Source organism: Hyla sarda, chromosome 1 (genome assembly GCF_029499605.1).
Source record: "Hyla sarda isolate aHylSar1 chromosome 1, aHylSar1.hap1, whole genome shotgun sequence".
Lineage (NCBI taxonomy): Eukaryota > Metazoa > Chordata > Amphibia > Anura > Hylidae > Hyla > Hyla sarda.
The window spans coordinates 391,910,545-391,930,692 of NC_079189.1; the positions used below are offsets into that span (position 1 = coordinate 391,910,545).

The following is a 20,148-nucleotide window of genomic DNA, read 5'->3' on the forward strand; positions in this document are numbered from 1 at the left end:
CAAATTTTACAGGCTGACAAACTCTGTTTACAGCAGGTATTACACTTCAGGCACGTGAACAGATAAATGATCACTTTTATTTCATGATGACTATGCCTGTATTAATGCAGAACTGGAAGTTTATATTTTTGGTGATGTTATCCATTTAACAACTTTCCTTCCTTTCCTCTGTGCTCTCCTTCTTATTTCCCAGTCTGTACTGTTCATTTTAGCTTTGCGGAAAGACTGACCCTCCAATTTCTGCCAACACATGAATGAACCTTTTTTAATTTTATTTTTAATTTGAATATTTTTCCATACTTTTTTTTTTTTTTAGCATTATCACAATTTAACTGGTACTCCGCCCCTAGACATCTTATCCCCTATCCAAAGGATGGGGATAAGATGTCTGATCACTGGGGTCCCGCCGCTGAGGACCCCCGCGATCTGCCTACTGCACCCGGCATTCGTTTAGAGCGTTGGGTGCAGCACTGGAGGCTCGTGACGTCATGTCACACCCCGCAGGGCGTCACTCCCTCTCCCATAGACTTTAATTGAGGGGGCATGGCCGTGACGTCACGAGCTGGGCGGGATCGTGATATTAAAGCTTCCGCCCCGCATCGCCAGTCATCTGGCACGGAGCGAAGTTTACACTGTGCACCAGATGTCTGGAGTGCTGCAGTCGAGATTGCGGGGGTCCCCAGCGGTGGGACTCCCGCAATCAGACATCTTATCCTCTTTCCTTTGGATTGGGGATAAGATGTCTAGGGGCGGAGTACCCCTTTAACAGAACTGACTAAGGTTCTCCTAAGGTTTGCCTTTTTCCTATAGTGCACCCTAGTGCTATCGCTTCCCCAGGTAAATGATACATGAGTAATCAAAACTTTTGTCATGTCTATGCAATCTTTTTCAGTAACTCGCTGTACAGTAGCCCTTCTGTGGAATTGGACCAGATGGGCTAGCTTTTGCTTTCTAACCCCATCAATGAACAATGTGTCTTGGGTATTTATTTCCCTGTAGCTATTTTACTAGTTTCCCGGCATTGGACCACACTATAAGACAATCTGTTTATATATGCATAACCATATTTAATTTCCCATCACTGTCCACAATGTTTATTGAGAGAACTACATAGTAAACAGAGAGGATCAATGTATATAACCTGGCTTTCTTAAGAGGGCAGTACTTGGCTGGAAGCATGCATGGGTAGAAGTTAAGTAACTTATGGTATCCCTTAAGTTCCAGATATAGCCACATAGTTGTTGTTTTCATTGATAGATGAAACACATAACAAACATATACACATGTACAGTGTGTGTGTGTGTGTGTGTGTGTAGCGGCAGTGATACAGTAGCAATTGGTCACACATGGTTGTATGCCTACACTCCATGTATTGCTCTCTGTTATTTCTCTTTATCATATACTTCGGCTTGGAATTTGCCACCTCTCCCACTAAGTTTAACATTACACAAAAAGCCAAAATCAGTAATCCCAACAGCTGAGCCTTGTCACGATCACACCCTATCGGTCCAGCCAAGACATTAGAGAGAGTGTGATGGTGCAAGGGTTAAAAACGCCAGACCTCTGGGTATCCACTACAAGTCCCAGCAAGTCACCAAATTAACCCTTAGATAAACGTGTTTTACCAGAGCCTCCTTCAGAAAGGTGAGCTCATATATTTAGAGATCAAAGACCAGAGCTGATTAAATAAACATTTAATCTGATAAAAGGTATCACAGTGCTGACTATGTAAAAATACAGAAACAAATGACATACAGTTACAAAAATATAAAAAAGAGTTTAGCAAGGAAAGTTCAGAAAACAAAAGATGAAGTTCTTACAGCATGATGGTATCAGTCCATGAGTGAGTAAGAGTGCTGTTCTTAGGATGGTCTTGTCAGCTTGGGGCACAGCCTTGAACAACCAACTTTTTAGTCTAGCATTGTTTAAATATCATATCTGCTTTCTTTGGAGGGAAATTCCATTCCCCCCTCCCCTGTGATCCCACCAGGTGGGGCATCTCTCTTCCTGACCCCTTATCTGTTTGATTATATGATGGGACCAGAGTGCATGACTTCAAAAGAGCCTTTGACTTCAAAGGAGATGTAAACAAACAGCCAGACCCCCCCCCCACCCCCAATAAAATGCAATACACAAAACACAGTCTGAATGACCTCTCACCCCTGTCTTGGATAAGACATTACACAGTTACAATTATAATACACATATAGGATTTTAATAATCAGGCCTTGGGCCTGACAAGCCTCAACACACTTTTGACAGAATTGTGACTAAGCAGGTTAATAGTTTTACTGTTACATTTTGGTTGATAAAAATAAACCAACTAAAGGCTATGGCTGGCAGTACAGGTATACTATAATAATTATAATATAATAAGTATACATGGAGAAGACTGAAAATATTTTTTATATTGTGTAAAACAAAGCAACAGCAATGACTCATATCTATACCAGATCTAAAAGCAGACTGGGGGCAGAAATCTAGCCTGGACTATATGCAAACCGTGCACAACCAGCCAGAAGCCTTTACTTAAAGGAGCCAGTCCTGCAGACATATGTCCTTTAAATATTATTGTTGCAGGACAAACATAACCAGGCAGCTTATCAGTGAAGTCTTACGTCTAAACAGACAGCATGTCTGGCTGTAAAAAACAATAAACTGTGTGCTCTCCAAGGCTGTCATTTCTGAGAAGTCCGAGCCCTATGTGGTACTATACAAACCTCTGTATTACTATAACTCCTCCAGACAAGGCTTACAAACCATTCAAAACATGACAATACCCTGCTATGTTGTCTACTGTGATACACTTGTTCCATCATTTATATTTATAATGTGTTAGTGTGTAACTATTATTATTATTACTATTTAATGTATAAATTATGTTTTATATAAAACCAAATCAGTGAGATTTTATCTTCGAATGCATTTTTGCTGTAGTCTAGGCTGGTACTATTAAGGAATCATTCCCTATCAATACACACTATTGAGGAGCAAATCTGCAATGCACTTGACAAGCATGCCACAGCACAAATATGACATTTATATGGTGAGCTTGTGTATCTTTATAGCCTTGCTCCCTATTTAAGTATAGTCCAGAAACAAAATCTGTCGTATACATCTGGAAGTCAGGTAGGGCTTTTAATGAGAAAGCCCAGGCTTTGTACCTGCAAGCTAAGCCAGTCTGCCTGCTAAAGATGAGCCACACTGTTCCTGAAAGGTAAATCAAGGCTTTCCTTTAATCTCTCACCACCCACAAAGCTCAAGCCAGCTGTCCCTTGTGTAAATACCAGTGTATGTAGTGCTGTATATTCACTATGTTGCAGTGTTAACTCCTCCTCCCTCTAGCTTGTCTGCAACATCAACAGTAGTAAGTCAATGCTTTGTGTAACCCTTTTCTTACTATGATACTGCTGCTGCTGCTGCTTCTTTCCTTCAGTCCAGTGCATATTCTCCAGCACTATGTCATGGCATAGCAGATAAAAGTATGTGCTGTGATAGCCAGAGAAGAAAGGGAAAGGAAGTCCTGTGCATGTACCACTGGATGGAAATTACCTTGTCACTACTGAAATAACCTAACAAAATCATTCAGGTTTTAAAAAAAATATATATAAAAGAACAGTAACACTTTAATAAAAGGGGTATACCAGTGAAAAACATTTTTGTTAATCAACTAGTGCGAGAAACTTGTAAATTACTTCTATTTAAAAATCTTAATCCTTCCAGTACTTATTAGCTGCTGTATGCTCCACAGGAAGTTCTTTTCTTTTTTAATTTTCTTTCTGTCTGACCACAGTGCTCTCTGCTGACACTTCTGTCCATTTTAGGAGCTATCCAGAGCAGGAGCAAATCCCCATAGCAAACCTCTCCTGCTCTGGACAGTTCCTGACATGGACAAAGGTGTCAGCAGAGAGCACTGTGGTCAGACAGAGAAGAACTGCACAACTTCCTGTTGAACATACAGCAGCTGATAAGTCTAGGAAGGATCAAGACTTTTAAATAGAAGTAATTTACAAATCTGTTTTGCTTGAGTACCCCATTAAATAGGGATGGCCTCTTGTGGCAGAGCTTAGTCAAATAAATATTATAGTGAGGTGGACACCACCATAAGTAGAAGAATTGCATAACAATAAAAGGTGAGGAAAAGCGATATGATGGGTGAACTAAAATATAATGTTTATTCAGAACTACTTAAAAAGGGCTATAATTTGGTGCTTCGTAGTTATACAGAGTAACTAGTGGTTCAAATAAGCATATATTTGTTACAATGTTTGGATATAAATCTGTTCTTACCTGCCACAATGATGTCACTTGCTAATGCCATCTCAAGGCCTCCTCCTAAGGCTGCTCCATCCAATGCCACAATGGTTGGCATTGGTAAATTTGCTAAAAAAATAAAAAATTAAATATGGATTATGAATGTATATTTATTGTTTATGCCACAATATAGCCTGTTAGCATTTTAAATTGGATGACTAGGTCGTGCTTATCTGCTATATCATTTCTTTAGGCTTCATACAAATAGCCACATTACAGTTCTGTACAACCTCCAAACATTAAGGAGTCATAATATAGGGTACAAAGAATTTTAAGTGTTCATACTGTAACATCATGCCATCTTCTATGATACACCATATTATCTCCAAAATACAGGGAGAACAATATAGGGGCCATAATATGCTGTGGCGCCACAATATGTTCTGCCAAATGACATAGGGATAAGTGTATTCCCTAATAAAAATACCTGTAGTAATCCCTTACTGTATATCCTAAAGTAAAAAAGCAGCACAATAAGATAACTGCCTTCTAGCACTGGATTCCCATGAAAAAAATGGTATCACATTGTGTAGCAGATGTTTCTCCGATCTGTACAGGTCTGATAGCTGGTCTTTCAGTAGTTATAAGTACACTTGCGATTCTATCAAGTTTACAAAGACTGTACATTGCATCCCTCCTTATACTGGAGTTTCCATGAGGATACCATGTATTGAATTTATCGTATTGGGAAGTTACCCTTTTGAATGAATAAGAGACACTGTGGGGACAAACTGTGGACCAGTAATGTTATGCAAGTGGTTTACATACGTTTTTTTTAGATTATTTTACTGCGATATGGAAATCTGATATTGCATACATGAGAATATCTGTTTTAAGGAAAGAATAGGTAATGCTAACAACACTCCAACTTTATCCTTGTGTTTGATTTGAATGCTAGATGATGGGAACTAAATAATAATGTCTAGAAAAGAGATGGGATGCTTATTTCTATTAAAGCTATAATGGTAAAGCTCATTTTCAGTCCGTACAGAATGGCTATGGCCAAGGATACATTTTTTTTTACAATTATTACTTTACCTTTAAGGTTTAAAACTAAAGTTTTGATAATTTGTTAATAAAGGATGTTCTACTTTTAGATTTCTGATAAACAATAGACAGTATATATTTTTCAACTTAAAACTCATTGTTATGGAGCTAAAATAAAACAGCCCATCTGCCAAAGCATGCCCATTGTATAGACAGATTGCATTCCATCCTTTGTCAACATCCACCCCCACCAAGCAGATGAACTTGAGGGAAGGATGTTGATAAGTGTTAGTGTAATCACCCCTACCGTACAACCTGATTTATCAGCTGTAAGTATAGAAATAGACCAAAAAAAACGATCTTTAGTGTGAAGTGGGCAATAGGTGTGACACAGACCACAAAGTAGAACATTTTTAGTAACAGAAAATGACACTGATACCTACTAACAGTCTAAGTTTAGAAATAATAGATATTAAATAAATGTTCACTTAGATTTTCGCTATAATATGTTAAATATGTACAAAAATGTACATTTAGGGTAATTCTAATGTTAAAAGCAAAGTCGAAGGTTTAAAGGGACAAAAGGACAGGGCAAAAGATGTCTGATCAAAGGGGGTCCGGCCGCTGGGACCCCCACAATCTCCGGGCCGTCACCCCGGCATTCTGAACATTTATGTCGACATGGGGCTTCCGTGATCGTGACGTAATGGCACGCCCCCTCGATTCATGTCCCCTCTGTGCAGCGGATTACTGGGGTGCTGTGCCTAAGATCAATGTGTCAACACACTTTAGGGTCTGGGAAAGGTTAGGGCACAGAACTTTTTGTAGAATTTTGTACCAATTTATAACAGTTACACTACAGTTTCCATGATCATAAATCATGCCACTTGTATCAAGGAAAAAACTGTAACAACCTGCGTCACATCATGCTACCCCAATCACACCACAGGCCTCAGGCTGGGCTATGCCTCTAGCCCCTCCTTTACATCATGAACTTCTAAAAATGGAATTACAATTTATTTTTTATTTTGATGATCTATCAGACAGGGTCCAATCTCTAATACCAAGTACAGTTGCTGAGAACAAGGGGCCCACATTCCTGTTCTCAGATGAGGAGCTGGTTGAATATGGCTCTTTCGCCTATCAATTATTCAAACTTAGTCAAACTCTGGTCCATTCTGTGCCCATTGTGCAGACTCCCACATGATGTTATTGGTGTAAAAAGTAATCCAATTTTAAATCCCTGTAAGATCAGGAACACATAAGGGTAGGAAACATTCCCATATTGCAGCAAGCCCGCATAAAAACCTGAAGTATATAATCTGCCTGTTCTTCATGTTTAAACGGAAACTGATTCAGGTTATGGTTTTAGGAGTCAGTTTGACACTCAGCTAGAATTTTCCCATTATTAAAAACTTTTAGCAAACCTTAAACAAATCATTATATGTAGTGACCGACAGAAACTGTGCGACCCAGTGCTTTATACCATTTATAATAGAATGCTAGGACTACACCTGAAATGGTATACAAAGCATTGACACTTTGGAGTTAATTCTATCTCCATTGTGTAATTTCCAGGCAAGGGTATTTACAACAAACAAGCGTCATGACTCACAGGGTTACATGGTCCACTGGCCTACGTCGCCCACCCCTCCTTATTGTACATTAATCATCAGCAGCCAAGTATGCACTTCCTTCTTTAGAAAATGTCCAAAATAGTTCCTGTTCTCAGTATTAGGTGATTATTCATGAATTGTAATACACCTAAAGAGGTCCTCTAATATACAAGAAATTAATGTTTTCAATGGAGATATTACTGGGGATCCATTTTCAATAAAGGATACTAATTCACTATTTAGCTGCATAGCTTTAAACGGTAAAATCTTGAGCTTCTACTACATGTAATTCAAGGTAAAGGTCAATCTAAGCCTCAAAATTACCATTAAAAGTCAAATTATTTATACACAGCAGTTTGGGCAAATGCACAATAAATTCACCTAAGTGAAGAAGACCATGAGGATATTGCACAAATTATACCAAAATATAGTCATAAGAGAAACAACCATTTTTCCCGTTGACTTTTTCAATAACATATTCTAAGGAATATCAGGAAAAATCGGCATCAAAATTTTTATAATTTGGTGTAGATTTGCCGCTGCCAATTTATCTTTGAAAATGCAGCTAATTTTCCACTGAGTAAAATCTAATGCAATTCTACTTTAAAGGGGTACTCCGGTGGAATTATTATTATTTTTTTAATTAACTGGTGCCAGAAGGTTAAACAGATTTGTAAATTACTTCTATTAAAAAATCTTAATCCTTCCAGTACTTATTAGCTGCTGAATACTACAGAGGAAATTATTTTCTTTTTGGAACACAGAGCTCTCTCCTGACATCACGAGCACAGTGCTCTCTGCTGACATCTCTGTCCATTTTAGGAATTGTCCAGAGCAGCATATCTTTTCTATGGGGATTTTCTCCTACTCTGGACAGTTCTTAAAATGGACTGAGGTGTCATCAGAGAGCACTGTTGTCATGATGTCAGCAGAAAGCTCTGGGTTCCAAAAAGAAAATAATTTCCTCTGTAGTATTCAGCAGCTAATAAGTTCTGAAAGGGTTAAGATTTTTTAATAGAAGTAATTTACAAATCTGTTTAACTTTCTGATTAAAAAAACAAAAAAGTTTTCCACTGAAGTAGCCCTCTAATAAAAAAAAAAAAAAAAAGTCTACAGTAGAAATAGTGAACTAGTTTTGTCCCCTGAATCCATTTGGGGCTTTACAAGGTGACTGCACATGCGGCTCTCTCCATTGTAGGGTGTTGGACGTCTGAAATGCTCGGTAGGTTATGTAATTCCCATGATAGAGAATGCTGGGCATTTGCACTTTGTCTCCTATTCTCTATGCAGTGCCAAACAAGGGAGCAAGGAACCCCAATTCTTCTGATAGGTGGAACCCATACCAATAAGACATAATGGGACCGCACCACTGCTGTAGAACACAAACCTAGTATGACATCCAAGGTATGTAAGCCTATTTTCACATGATGGAATCTAGATAGAGGGAGGAAGGCGCCTCATGTGCGGGATCAGCAGGTCTTGTTAGGGGGGGGAAGGGGACGGTAATTCCCAAGCCGCTTACCAGAGTTGGTTGTGCGCCCACACACAACAAGGTAGAGTATAGAATGAATATATGTATAGGTCCACTGCAGCCCTCCTGGGTAGAAGTAGAATCAAAACAGGATGACCGTAAATTCAGGAGTTAGAGAGGAGGAGCGCAGAGAGGAACCATCAGGGAGCCAGATAAAATCAATGGATTTATTAGATGCAACGCGTTTCGCTGCGCATGCGCAGCGAAACGCGTTGCATCTAATAAATCCATTGATTTTATCTGGCTCCCTGATGGTTCCTCTCTGCGCCGGACTAACTCCTGAATTTACGGTCATCCTGTTTTGATTCTATTTTCACATGATGGAATTGATACATTTTTGAATTGTAGTCATATAATGACAGTACAACTAATCCATGGAGAAAATACTTGTTCATTATGGAAAGAGATATGTCACATTTTCCTCTGAGCTTGTGCTCCTGAAAATACAAAGAAACTGAGTAATCCATAAAATAACAAAGGCAGAAAAAGATGGCAGACTGCACGAAATGTTTTTCATAGGTTTAGCATCACTTCACCTAAAGAAAGGATAAAGCAAATGATTTACCAAAGGAAACCACTAAAGATATTTTCAGTGATGTAACATGGCAACCAAACAACACATACACAAACACGCTAAGTCTGCCAAATAGCTAATCATGGATAGTGGTGACATGGACGCAAAATTCCTGGGAAATACTGAAGCAACACTTAATGCAGAGAATGCCAAAGAAAAAAAATACTCTAACTCGCCTATTGTAGTCTGTCAGCCGTAATTGAAAAAAGGCTCATTTATGTAAGCAAATAGTAAAGCAAGCATCGGTGAAAGTGTGTTGTGTCAGGGAGTGATTTTCCTGCCAGTCGTCGAGCAGACATCTTTTATGTGCGTCACACATGTGCTGTGATCTTTAAAGAGCTAAACAAGGAGGAACTAAGCAAGGCCACTATATAGACCCCACATGAGTCCATACAACTTACTTACTGGATCAGTCAGATAGTTGGTGCACTGTGTGGAAACTTGGCTTCTTTCCCTGATCTTGGCCAATTAGCATCTCTTAGGACTTGTTCACACTGTGGACATTCAGCTGGCAAAATACCGCTTGCAGCAGGAGGCACCAAAATCATCGGCACTAGGACCACATGGATGTCCGCCGTCTCATAGACATATATTTATTCTTTGGGTAACGTGCATTCTGCCGACGGAAATTCTGCTGCGAGGAATCTTGCCACCAGCAGAATATTCCCAGTGTGAACGAGTCCTCAATGAATAGCGGTGGGCAGAGAATCATATGTATTCCGCCATCCAGCCCACTCAGAGTAAGTGAAAACAATATGCATCATCAGAACGCACTTACAACTGCATTTTACATAATAAGATGTCTTATCTAAAATAAACCTATTACCTTCTGGGAAACCTCATGTAGTGATAACAAAATAAAACTATTCTCAAATATATGTAATTAGGAAAATTTCTTTATTTACTCACTGAGGTAAGTTCACATGTTGATAACTTGGAAAACCGTTACAAGTTTCGCTACCATTTTCTTCAATGGGTCAGCGGAAAATCTGCGATAGTGGCAAATTTGCAGGTGGAGTGCGGACCCATTGAAGTGCATGGTAGCTAAACTCAGAGCAGATTTCCAGAATATCAACGTGTGAACGTACCCTAAGGGTAGGGCCACACGAGCCGTATTTTGCTGCGTACTCGCTACTGCATATTATCCTACCCATTGTAGTCAATGGATAGCAAAATTATCTGCAGAAAATATGCAGCAAAATACGGCACGTGTGACCTTACCCTTACTTAGTAATTTAAGGGAAAATGGAGTATAGGCTGGAATCTGTTCTCCATAGGCAGATGTGAGGTCAACTGTGAGGACGTAGGACTGTAAGTAGACAGTGTGTAGACATAAAGTCATGGCCATAAATGTTGGCACCCCTGAATTTTTTCTAGAAAATGAAGTATTTCTTACAGAAAAGGATTGCAGTAACACATGTTTTGCTATACACATGTTTACTCCCTTTGTGTGTATTGGAACTAAACCAAAAAAGGGAGGGAAAAAAAAGCAAACTGGACATAATCTCACCCCAAACTCCAAAAATGGTCCGGACAAAAATTATTGGCACCCTTAACTTAACCCTTTAAGGACTGAGGGTTTTTCGTTTTTTGCACTTTCGTTTTTTCCTCCTCACCTTTTAAAAATCATAACCCTTTAAATTTTGCACCTAAAAATCCATATGATGGCTTATTTTTTGCGCCATCAATTCTACTTTGCAGTGACATCAATCATTTTACCCAAAAATCTACAGTGAAACGAAAAAAATCATTGTGCGACGAAATTGAAGAAAACACGCCACTTTTGGGGGCTTCCGTTTCTATGCAGTACATTTTTTCAGTAAAAATGACACCTTCTCTTTATTCTGTAGGTCCGTACGATTAAAATGATACCCTACTTATTTAGGTTTGATTTTGTCGCACTTCTGGAAAAAATCATAACTAGATGCACGGAAATTTATACGTTTAAAATTGTCATCTTCTGACCCCTATAACTTTTTTATTTTTCTGACGTTTTTAGCGATACCATTTTTGTATTGATTGGCCTTTTTGATCGCATTTTATTCATTTTTTCATGATATAAAAAGCGACCATAAATACATTATCTTTTTTTGCGCGCATGCCATTGACCGTGCGGTTTAATTAATGATATATTTTAATAGTTCGCACATTTAGGCACGCGGCGATACCACATATGTTTATTTTTATTTACATAGTGTTTTTTTTATGGGAAAAGGGGGGTGATTTGAACTTTTATTATGGAAAGGGTTAAATCACATTTATTAACTTTTTTTTTTTACACTTTTTTTTTGCAATGTTATAGCTCCCATAGGGACCTATAACACTGCACACACTGATTGCCAGCACTGTTCACTGCAAAGCCATAGCTTTGCAGTAATCAGTGTTATCAGCAGTCGATTGCTCAAGCCTGCATCTCAGGCTTGGAGCAATCAATCACCGAGGGGACACGCCGGAGGCAGGTAAGAGGACCTCCGCTCGTGTCCCAGGTGATCGGGACACCGCATTTTCACTGCGGTGGTCCCGATCAGCCCCACTAAGCAGCCGGGCACCTTTCACTTTAGTTGAACGCCGCGTCTAAAAGGTTGATAGTGCGCGGCACCGGGTCCCCGCTTCAGATACATGCCGGGACCGACCTGATATGATGCGGGGTCAGCGCGTGACCCCGCGTTATATCGCGGGAGCTGGCCAAGGACGTAAATATATGTCCTTGGTCGTTAAGGGGTTAATATTTGGTTGCACACCCTTTGGAAAAAATAACTGAAATCAGTCGCTTCCTATAACCATCAATAAGCTTCTTACCCCTCTCAGCCGGAATGTTGGACCACTCTTCCTTTGCAAATTGCTCCAGGTCTCTCTTATTGGAAGGGTGACTTTTCCCAACAGCAATTTTATGATCTCTCCACAGGTTTTCAATGGGATTTAGATATGGACTCATTGCTGGCCACTTCAGAACTCCCCAGTGCTTTGTTGCCATCCATTTCTGGGTGCTTTTTGAAGTATATTTGGGGTCATTGTCCTGCTGGAAGACCCAAGATCTCGGACGCAAACCCAGCTTTCTGACACTGGACTGTACAGTGCGACCCAAAATCCATTGGTAATCCTCAGATTTCATGATGCCTTGCACACATTCAACTGAGGAAGGATGGAACAACACTCGTAACGCGTCTTGCTCTGATGTAATCCGTTATTCTATTTAATAAACAAGTTTTTATTGAAGAAAGAGGATTTTCCTCATCTTTGTCTTAAAAATTTTTTTTAAGCAGGGAGGGGGTTAGGGATAGATGGGCAATAGGCAGGGACAGAAAAAAAAAAAAGGATGGTGGGAGCTACCCTTTAACAAACAGCTATGTCCTTTATCAGATAAGCAACCATTAAAATATAACTTTTAATCTTTTAAAAGGACATATTGGGGATTGGAAAATTTAAAAAACAACTTAGTATAATTTTGTAGCGCATGTGCTCACCTTTCCATAGCGCTAAGTCCCGTGTGTAATCGCCGTTCCGTTCGCCCGTTATAGCTAGGTAAAAACCCGTTCCTTCCGGGTTCTGGGCACTCATTCTCCCATGGTTCCCAGCGTGAGCTTCCTGCTCCGACCAGCCCGCTCTGCCTCCTCATTACAATATTACCCTCCCCTGCAGTCACACACGGAATAAACACAACCACATCTGCCCCTCACATCCTCCCCCCAGAGATGTGCACCAATCCCTGTAAAGGCACATCTCCAGACGCTGTGCATTAGCTGTGCACTGTGCATCGTGCATCTTGTGTTCACAGCTTACACAGTGCTGGAGAAGCAATGTGCCTGCCGCTGCCAAAACAACCGAACACCAAACAGCAAAGAACATTGTTAAATAAAAAACACTAATCACACTACTTGCCAGTGTTTTCACCCCAGGGTGCCTCCAGCTGTTTAAAAGCTACAACTCACAGCATGCCCGGACAGCCAAAGGCTGTCATGGAATGCTGGATGTTGTAGTTTTTCAACAGCTGGAGACACCCCTGGTTGTGAAACACTGATACATGCAAACATACAGTCCCTGCAGTCTATACAAATCCCCATCCCGTGTATTATGTCTCCTCACACAGCAGTCATTATGGAGGTGAGGAGCTCTGCATGTTCACTCTCCCCTTCCCCGCTCTGTGTTTCCCCCCCGTGCAAACATCAAACCTCCCCGTGATGAATGAGGTCCTGTGTGTACAGGCCGGGGGGGGGGAGGGGCTGTGGACGTCCTCTTGTATTAGGCAGAGCTGCGCTTGAAAGCTCCTGAAAACATCAAACCTCCCCGTGATGAATTAGGTCCCGGCTGCGCTTGCTAGTTGGATGCACTGGGCATGCGCTAGCGGCGAAAGTCTATTGCTCTTATGCGCTGTGACAGGGGAATCACGGCGCTTGCGCGTAGCCCGCAGACCGATTGGCTACATGCGGCAGCACCGCAAGGCCAATAGCTGATCATTGTCCCCGGACACAGGGGGCAGATTACAGGCGAAGGGGGAGGATGAATATTGATTACATGGGCATGGCCACAGCGGTGGCAGGGTGGGTGTCTGGGCGCAAATACATCACGTGCTGACCACAAAATGGACGCGGACGCTCGCAATGCTGTGGTCGAATGTCAGAATTCTATAAGACTCTATGGGACTTCCGGTCAGGCAGATCAAAGCACAAAAGGGATATTTAGCTTCCATATCAGTAACGTAAGTACATTGAGATGTTATATAACTTTTCAATTAATAATGATATTTACATAATTTTTCAGTCCTGGAGTTCTCCTTTAATGTTACTCCAGTAAAAATAAATAGTCCACACTATAGTAACACAACCACCGCAGTATACATTACTTATTGCAGCCACTTCATTATTGCAGATACTGTATTTTTATCCCATTTATAATAACTAGATAAAGTGCTTTCTTTCATATTAGCTTGTAGGTGTTATCCAGGTGTTTGCACTGAGTATAGATATATAGTCTCTGGGGGGGATTCATCAATCTATATAGAGTCATTTTAGGTGTATTTTCTGGCGCAAAATCTTGCGCAAGGATATTTCCTGCGTTCTTTTTGTGCGTCTTTTTTGGTGGAACTTTTTCTAAAGATGTCACCCTTCAGGTGTACCGTAGAGCCGTTTTTCTGGTAGACATGAATTTATTAACTGCGTCTTTTTTTTTTTTGCGCAAAAAAAGGACGCAAGTGTTATTTTCTTGCGCAAATATACACCAGCTCCGGGCACACGTACAAGTCTGCCTTATATTTTTTCAAGAGCTGAGATGGGCTGGATTCTATTACTGCACATGATTCACAGAGACCCGTGCACAAGTTTAGCAAATTTTGCGCAGGTAAATGACAAATACACGCAGCAGAAAGGGGTTAAAAAAAAAAAAAAGCTCTTCCATACACTGATGTTGATGAATCCCCCCCTCTGTGTATTAAATTTCCACTGTATATATTGTGTCACTGTTCACATACAGTTCTTCATTTCAGATACATTATTCATTGATCATGTGTTTATGATTTTATGGGTACATTAAATGCATTAATATTCCATCATGATTATTACATTACAGTTCCTACTGATGTTTATATCATCAATGCATTAGTGGTAAGTATACGCTACAATACACATTAGTATTTGTGTAGAAGGGGCGTTAGTAGTACATACTGCTATTGGCTTTGTTATACTACAACAGTGTCCAGTCACTCTTACCGCCAGTATGTTTCCACCAGTTGTAACTGCAGATTACGCCTTTGTATCGATCATGGGTAAGTAGCTATTCACTACTCCTTTGAAATGTAATACATCCACTTCACAACGCTCCTCGTATTTTACAACTACAGATGGTAAATACACCTTGGGGGAGATTTATCAAAACCTGTGCAGAGGAAGAGTGGTGCAGTTGCCCATAGCAACCAGTCAGATTGCTTCTTTCATTTTCCACAGGCCTCTTTAGAGGCCTGTGGAAAATGAAAGAAGCAATCTGATTGGTTGCTATGGGCAACTGCACCACTCTTCCTCTGCACAGGTTTTGATAAATCTCCCCCCTTGAATGCAGTTTTGTTGCAAATTTTAAGTCAAACCCAGGTGTGGATCATAATGAATTGGGGAATATAAACAACAAATGCCATTTCTACTCTTCTGTCTTCTTTGATTCCATTCTACACCAGAAGTGGATTGAAATAAAAAATAGCAGAAGCATCTTTCCTTTCTATTACCTAACTTTAAAACAGCAATACTACGATAAACCTGCACTGTGTAAGAGCACCCAAAAGTTCAGATCGAACATTTATCATGGTCTTTACTGTTTTTATGTGTGTGTAAAATTGTCCCTAAAAAAGTCGCAGCGAGCTGTGCTGGGTAGAGATGAGCGAACTTACAGTAAATTCGATTCATCACGAACTTCTCGGCTCGGCAGTTGATGACTTTTCCTGCATAAATTAGTTCAGCTTTCAGGTGCTCCGGTGGGCTGGAAAAGGTTGATATATTCCTAGGAAAGAGTTTCCTAGGACTGTATCCGCCTTTTCCAGCCCACGGGAGCACCTGAAAGCTGAACTAATTTATGCTGGAAAAGTCATCATCTGCCGAGCCGAGAAGTTCGTGACGAATCGAATTTACTGTAAGTTCGCTCATCTCTAGTGCTGGGCCTTTTTTTGAGACTTTTCATATAGGGCAATTCTCACACACCAATGGCATTTGTATGTGTCGCAGAAGTTTTTTTTGAAGTCACATCAGGTCAGACTACACGGTAAAAAGTGTCTATACCACACAATATTCCCTGTCATCATTATTCTGCACACAATTCATTAGTAAATGAATAAGTGTTTGATAAATAAGTCCCAGCTACGTCAAATAGACTGCAAGAAGACTGCACACACCATGATAAATTCTCCTCCAGGTTCCTGTCAGAAGGTGCGGAAAATGTATGCCTGATTTGGGCCGTATTCATTCACTGTCTATTGGGATGCATTGCTGATTTAGGGTGCGTATTTTCTGCTGCAGATTTCCTGTAACAGATTATGCTACCCATTGAAGTCAATGGGCAGCAAAATCTGCTGAAGCAAATCTGCAGCAGAAAATACAAGCATGTAAACATACATTCTGATTCCATTCCACAAATGAATGGGAAACAGGTGAATTGAATCTCTGAGTTGTATTCTATGAACGAGTGTCTCAACAAAATAGTGAATTAGGTGAAGTGATTTTCTCTAAACAAATCCTGGCCAGATGTGAGCGCAATACTTCACTTTTCTATTTCGATGCCATATAGAATCCCCTTGTTGACAGTAGAGAGATCATAGCTATAGGCCTATAGGCAAGTGGCCAGGCCTGATCACAGTAAAAGCTCTATAGTTTTCATTGGTGGGCTTATCTCAGTTAGTGAAGTGAAATAAAAAGAACAGAGGAATCATATGTAATCATAGAGTAAGGGTGCACTCACACCATGTTTACCAGATCTGGCTGCCGGATCCGGATGGAAAATGTCAAAACCGGGTGCTCCCGTATCCAAGCTGGACTGGCGCCGAATTTTATTCATTTAAATGCGCCGACTGGAGTCAGATAGTGACTCGTTTTTGCCCCGTCTCTGGTTTTGTGGCCAGACTGAAAACCGTAACATACAAAGAGCCGGGTCTCGGAAACGTGGTGTAAATGCACCTGAAGAGATATATATGTAATATATATATATATATATATTTCAACCATTTCCAGGAGGGAAAAGATATCACATACTAAAGGTGAAGGTTTATTGTGCATTATACCCAATGAAAATACAGACATATACACACGGCTACAATAATGCCAGCCCTATCACAGAAGACAACTACACTGCTCATTCTTCTATTCACATTACACCAGAATATGAATGTAAGTAGATTGGGATGTTTACATGAAAAGGCCTTTCCAATCGATACTGTTTGCAGAATTTTAGAAGCATCACAAGAAGAGTATAGTAGTATGATAAAAGCATCCGTGTGTGCTTTGCTTGACATCTTCCTGAAAATACAAATACGTGAAATAACATGGTCAAACATCAGAATGCAATAGCAAGTCAAGGATACGTGACACACATTCCAAGGCAGTCTGCAGTGACATTTCAACTAAGACAATGGAAGGTTGACACTATTAATGTCTCATCACCACCGCGCATTTGTGACCTTTGTTATAGCAGATGCGCAAGGTCACTCCGCAGATCTCCAGGCAATGTCAGCAACCACAAGGCTGAAGACTTAATCACAGCAAACTGGGATTTATACAAGCTCGCCTGCCACTGAGCAAGCCTGTCACACACAATAAATAAGTGCCCCCGTCCTTTCTCTCCTTAAATCACCACGCTTACAAGGGAGATAATATACAGTATATTAGATATGATTGTGTATATATGTGTAGGGCAACACATGCTGTCTGTTCAGACTCTGCTCTCAATATCACATCTAGACCTACCTATTCCTTTTACAGACCTCTTGTATCCAATCCCAATTCTTTATAAATTGTAAGCTCATGAGGACAAGGGGGGGGGGGGAGGAAGTGTCGAAAAGTTACAGAAATGTCTCAAATGTCGCAAAAATGTATGCACCTTTATGCAAAATTTTGTCTACAATGACATTGGTACACACTTAGTTTTTCACTTTGCAGTGGTTGGTGATATACAAAGTGTGGCTTTTCTTTAAAAATAAAAATTGTATGTTTGTGGCAAAGCTCTCAATTTGTGGCAAATCTGCTCCGGCTTCCAGAACTGGCTGTAAAGAACATTTAAAAAGAAAGTCGCACATTTTTTGGGCAATAGGGTAAAAAGTTGTAGAAAAGTCGCAGAGGAGAAATCATACAAAGTGGTGTTCTGAAGTGATTGGTTGGCTTTGGCTTACGTGTGCGCCAAATTTATCAAATATAAATGTCCCACATAAGCAAAACCAAAGTAAAAATAAATGACTTCAACGCACACTTTCTAAAGACAACAATGATAAATGTCCCTCAAGGTTTAAATCATAAGTATTCTGTTTACAAACACGGTTTCACAATATTATGGCTACACGGAGGGCATTATATAAATAAGAAGAATGTAAGTACTCGCTGCTTCAAGGATGATGGTTTACATGCAGTGTAGTTCACAACACTTGTTTAGAGACACCTAGAGATGTGCTTTCCCCACATGAAGGCCACCTGACAATGAAACAGAATGACTCACCATTTCTACCACAAGGATGTGTTATTTGTTCTGTAAGGGAAAGAATCATGTGTGACCCCCTGCTACATGTGATTCCCCCCAAATGCTAATAACATTATACCTCTACCAAGGAAATCATGAATTCACAGCGCACCAAATCTGCAAAACAATGTACCGTGTTCACACGCAGAATCTACGTATGCATAAAAAAGCCTAATAATAACTTCATAATAAAAAAACTATAATGCACTGGGAATTGTAGTTTCTCAATGTTCACATGGTATATCAGACACAGGACTGCACCATCTGCAGCGTGAATGGCTGCTCACGGGGGGGAGCAAGATATATGCAAAGGGAGGATAGAGTAGATTGATTTGGGCACGGGGCTGCCTGTTTACACTAGTTGTGAGGGTTCTGTGCTTTTTATACAACTACTGAGAGACCCCTTTTGACATGTCAGGTCCTATGTTTAACCCCTTAAGGACCGGGGGTTTTTCCGTTTTTGCATTTTCGTTTTTTGCTCCTTGCCTTTAAAAAATCATAACTCTTTCAATTTTGCACCTAAAAATCCATATGATGGCTTATTTTTTGCGCCACCAATTCTAATTTGTAATGACGTCAGTCATTTTGCCCAAAAATCTACGGTGAAACGGAAAAAAAAATCATTGTGCGACAAAATTGAAAAAAAACGCAGTTTTGTAACTTTTGGGGGCTTCCGTTTCTATGTAGTACATTTTTCGGTAAAAATGACACCTGATATTTATTCTGTAGGTCCATACGATTAAAATGATACCCTACTTATATAGATTAGATTTTTTCGGACTTCTGGAAAAAATCATAACTACATGCAGGAAAATTAATACGTTTAAAATTGTCATCTTCTGACCCCTATAACTTTTTTATTTTTCCGTGTATGGGGCGGTATGAGGGCTCATTTTTTGCGCCGTGATCTGAAGTTTTTAACGGTACAATTTGCATTGATAGGACTTATTGATCGCTTTTTATTCATTTTTAAATGATATAAAAAGTGACCAAAAATGCACTATTTTGGACTTTGGAATTTTTTTGCGCGCACGCCATTGACCGAGCGGTTTAATTAATGATATATTTTTATAATTCGGACATTTCCGCACGCGGTGATACCATATATGTTCATTTTTCTTTTTATTTACACTGTGTTTTTTTTTTTATTGGAAAAGGGGGGTGATTCAAACTTTTAATAGGGGAGGAGTTAAATGATCTTTATTCACTTTTTTTTCCACTTTTTTTTGCAGTGTTATAGGTCCCATAGGGACCTATAACACTGCACACACTGATCTTCTATGCTGATCACTGGTTTCTCATAAGAAACCAGTGATCAACGATTCTGCCGCATGACTGCTCATGCCTGGATCTCAGGCACTGAGCAGTCATTCGGTGATCGGACAGCGAGGAGGCAGGAAGGGGCCCTCCCGCTGTCCTGTCAGCTGTTCGGGATGCCGCGATTAGCCGCGGCTATCCCGAACAGCCCGACTGAGCTAGCCGGCCACTTTTGGTTTCACTTTTAGCCGCGCGGCTCAGCTCTGAGCGCGCAGCTAAAGGGTTAATAGCGCGCGGTGCCGCGATCGGCACTGCGCGCTATTAGAGGCGGGTCCCGGCTTCACTATGACGCCGGGCCCACCGTGATATGACGCGGGGTTACTGTGTAACCCCGCGTTATATCAGGAGAGCAGGTCCAAGGGCGTACCTGTATGCCCTTGGTCCTTAAGGGGTTAAAGGAGTACTCAGTGGAAAACAACTTTTTTTTTTAAAGCAACTGGTGCCAGAAAGTTAAACAGATTAGTATATTGCTTCTAGAAAAAAAATCTTAATCCTTCCAGTACTTAGCTGCTGTATGCGCCACAGGAAGTTGTGAAGTTCTTTTCAGTCTGACCACAGTGCTCTCTGCTGACACCTCTGTACATGTCAGGAACTGTCCAGAGCAGGAGAGGTTT

The 20,148-nt window shown here is 40.4% G+C and overlaps 1 protein-coding gene across 3 annotated transcripts in view; it reads right to left on the bottom strand.

Annotated features, from left to right (window-relative positions):
- The window catches only part of AUH (AU RNA binding methylglutaconyl-CoA hydratase), a 221,297-nt gene that overhangs the window by 92,841 nt on the left and 108,308 nt on the right, over positions 1-20,148 (bottom strand). For all 3 annotated transcript variants that reach the window (XM_056525610.1, XM_056525604.1, XM_056525619.1), the window contains exon 5: positions 4,291-4,383. In XM_056525610.1, the coding sequence (XP_056381585.1) occupies positions 4,291-4,383 (93 nt within the window). The remainder of the gene's footprint in view (positions 1-4,290; positions 4,384-20,148) is intronic.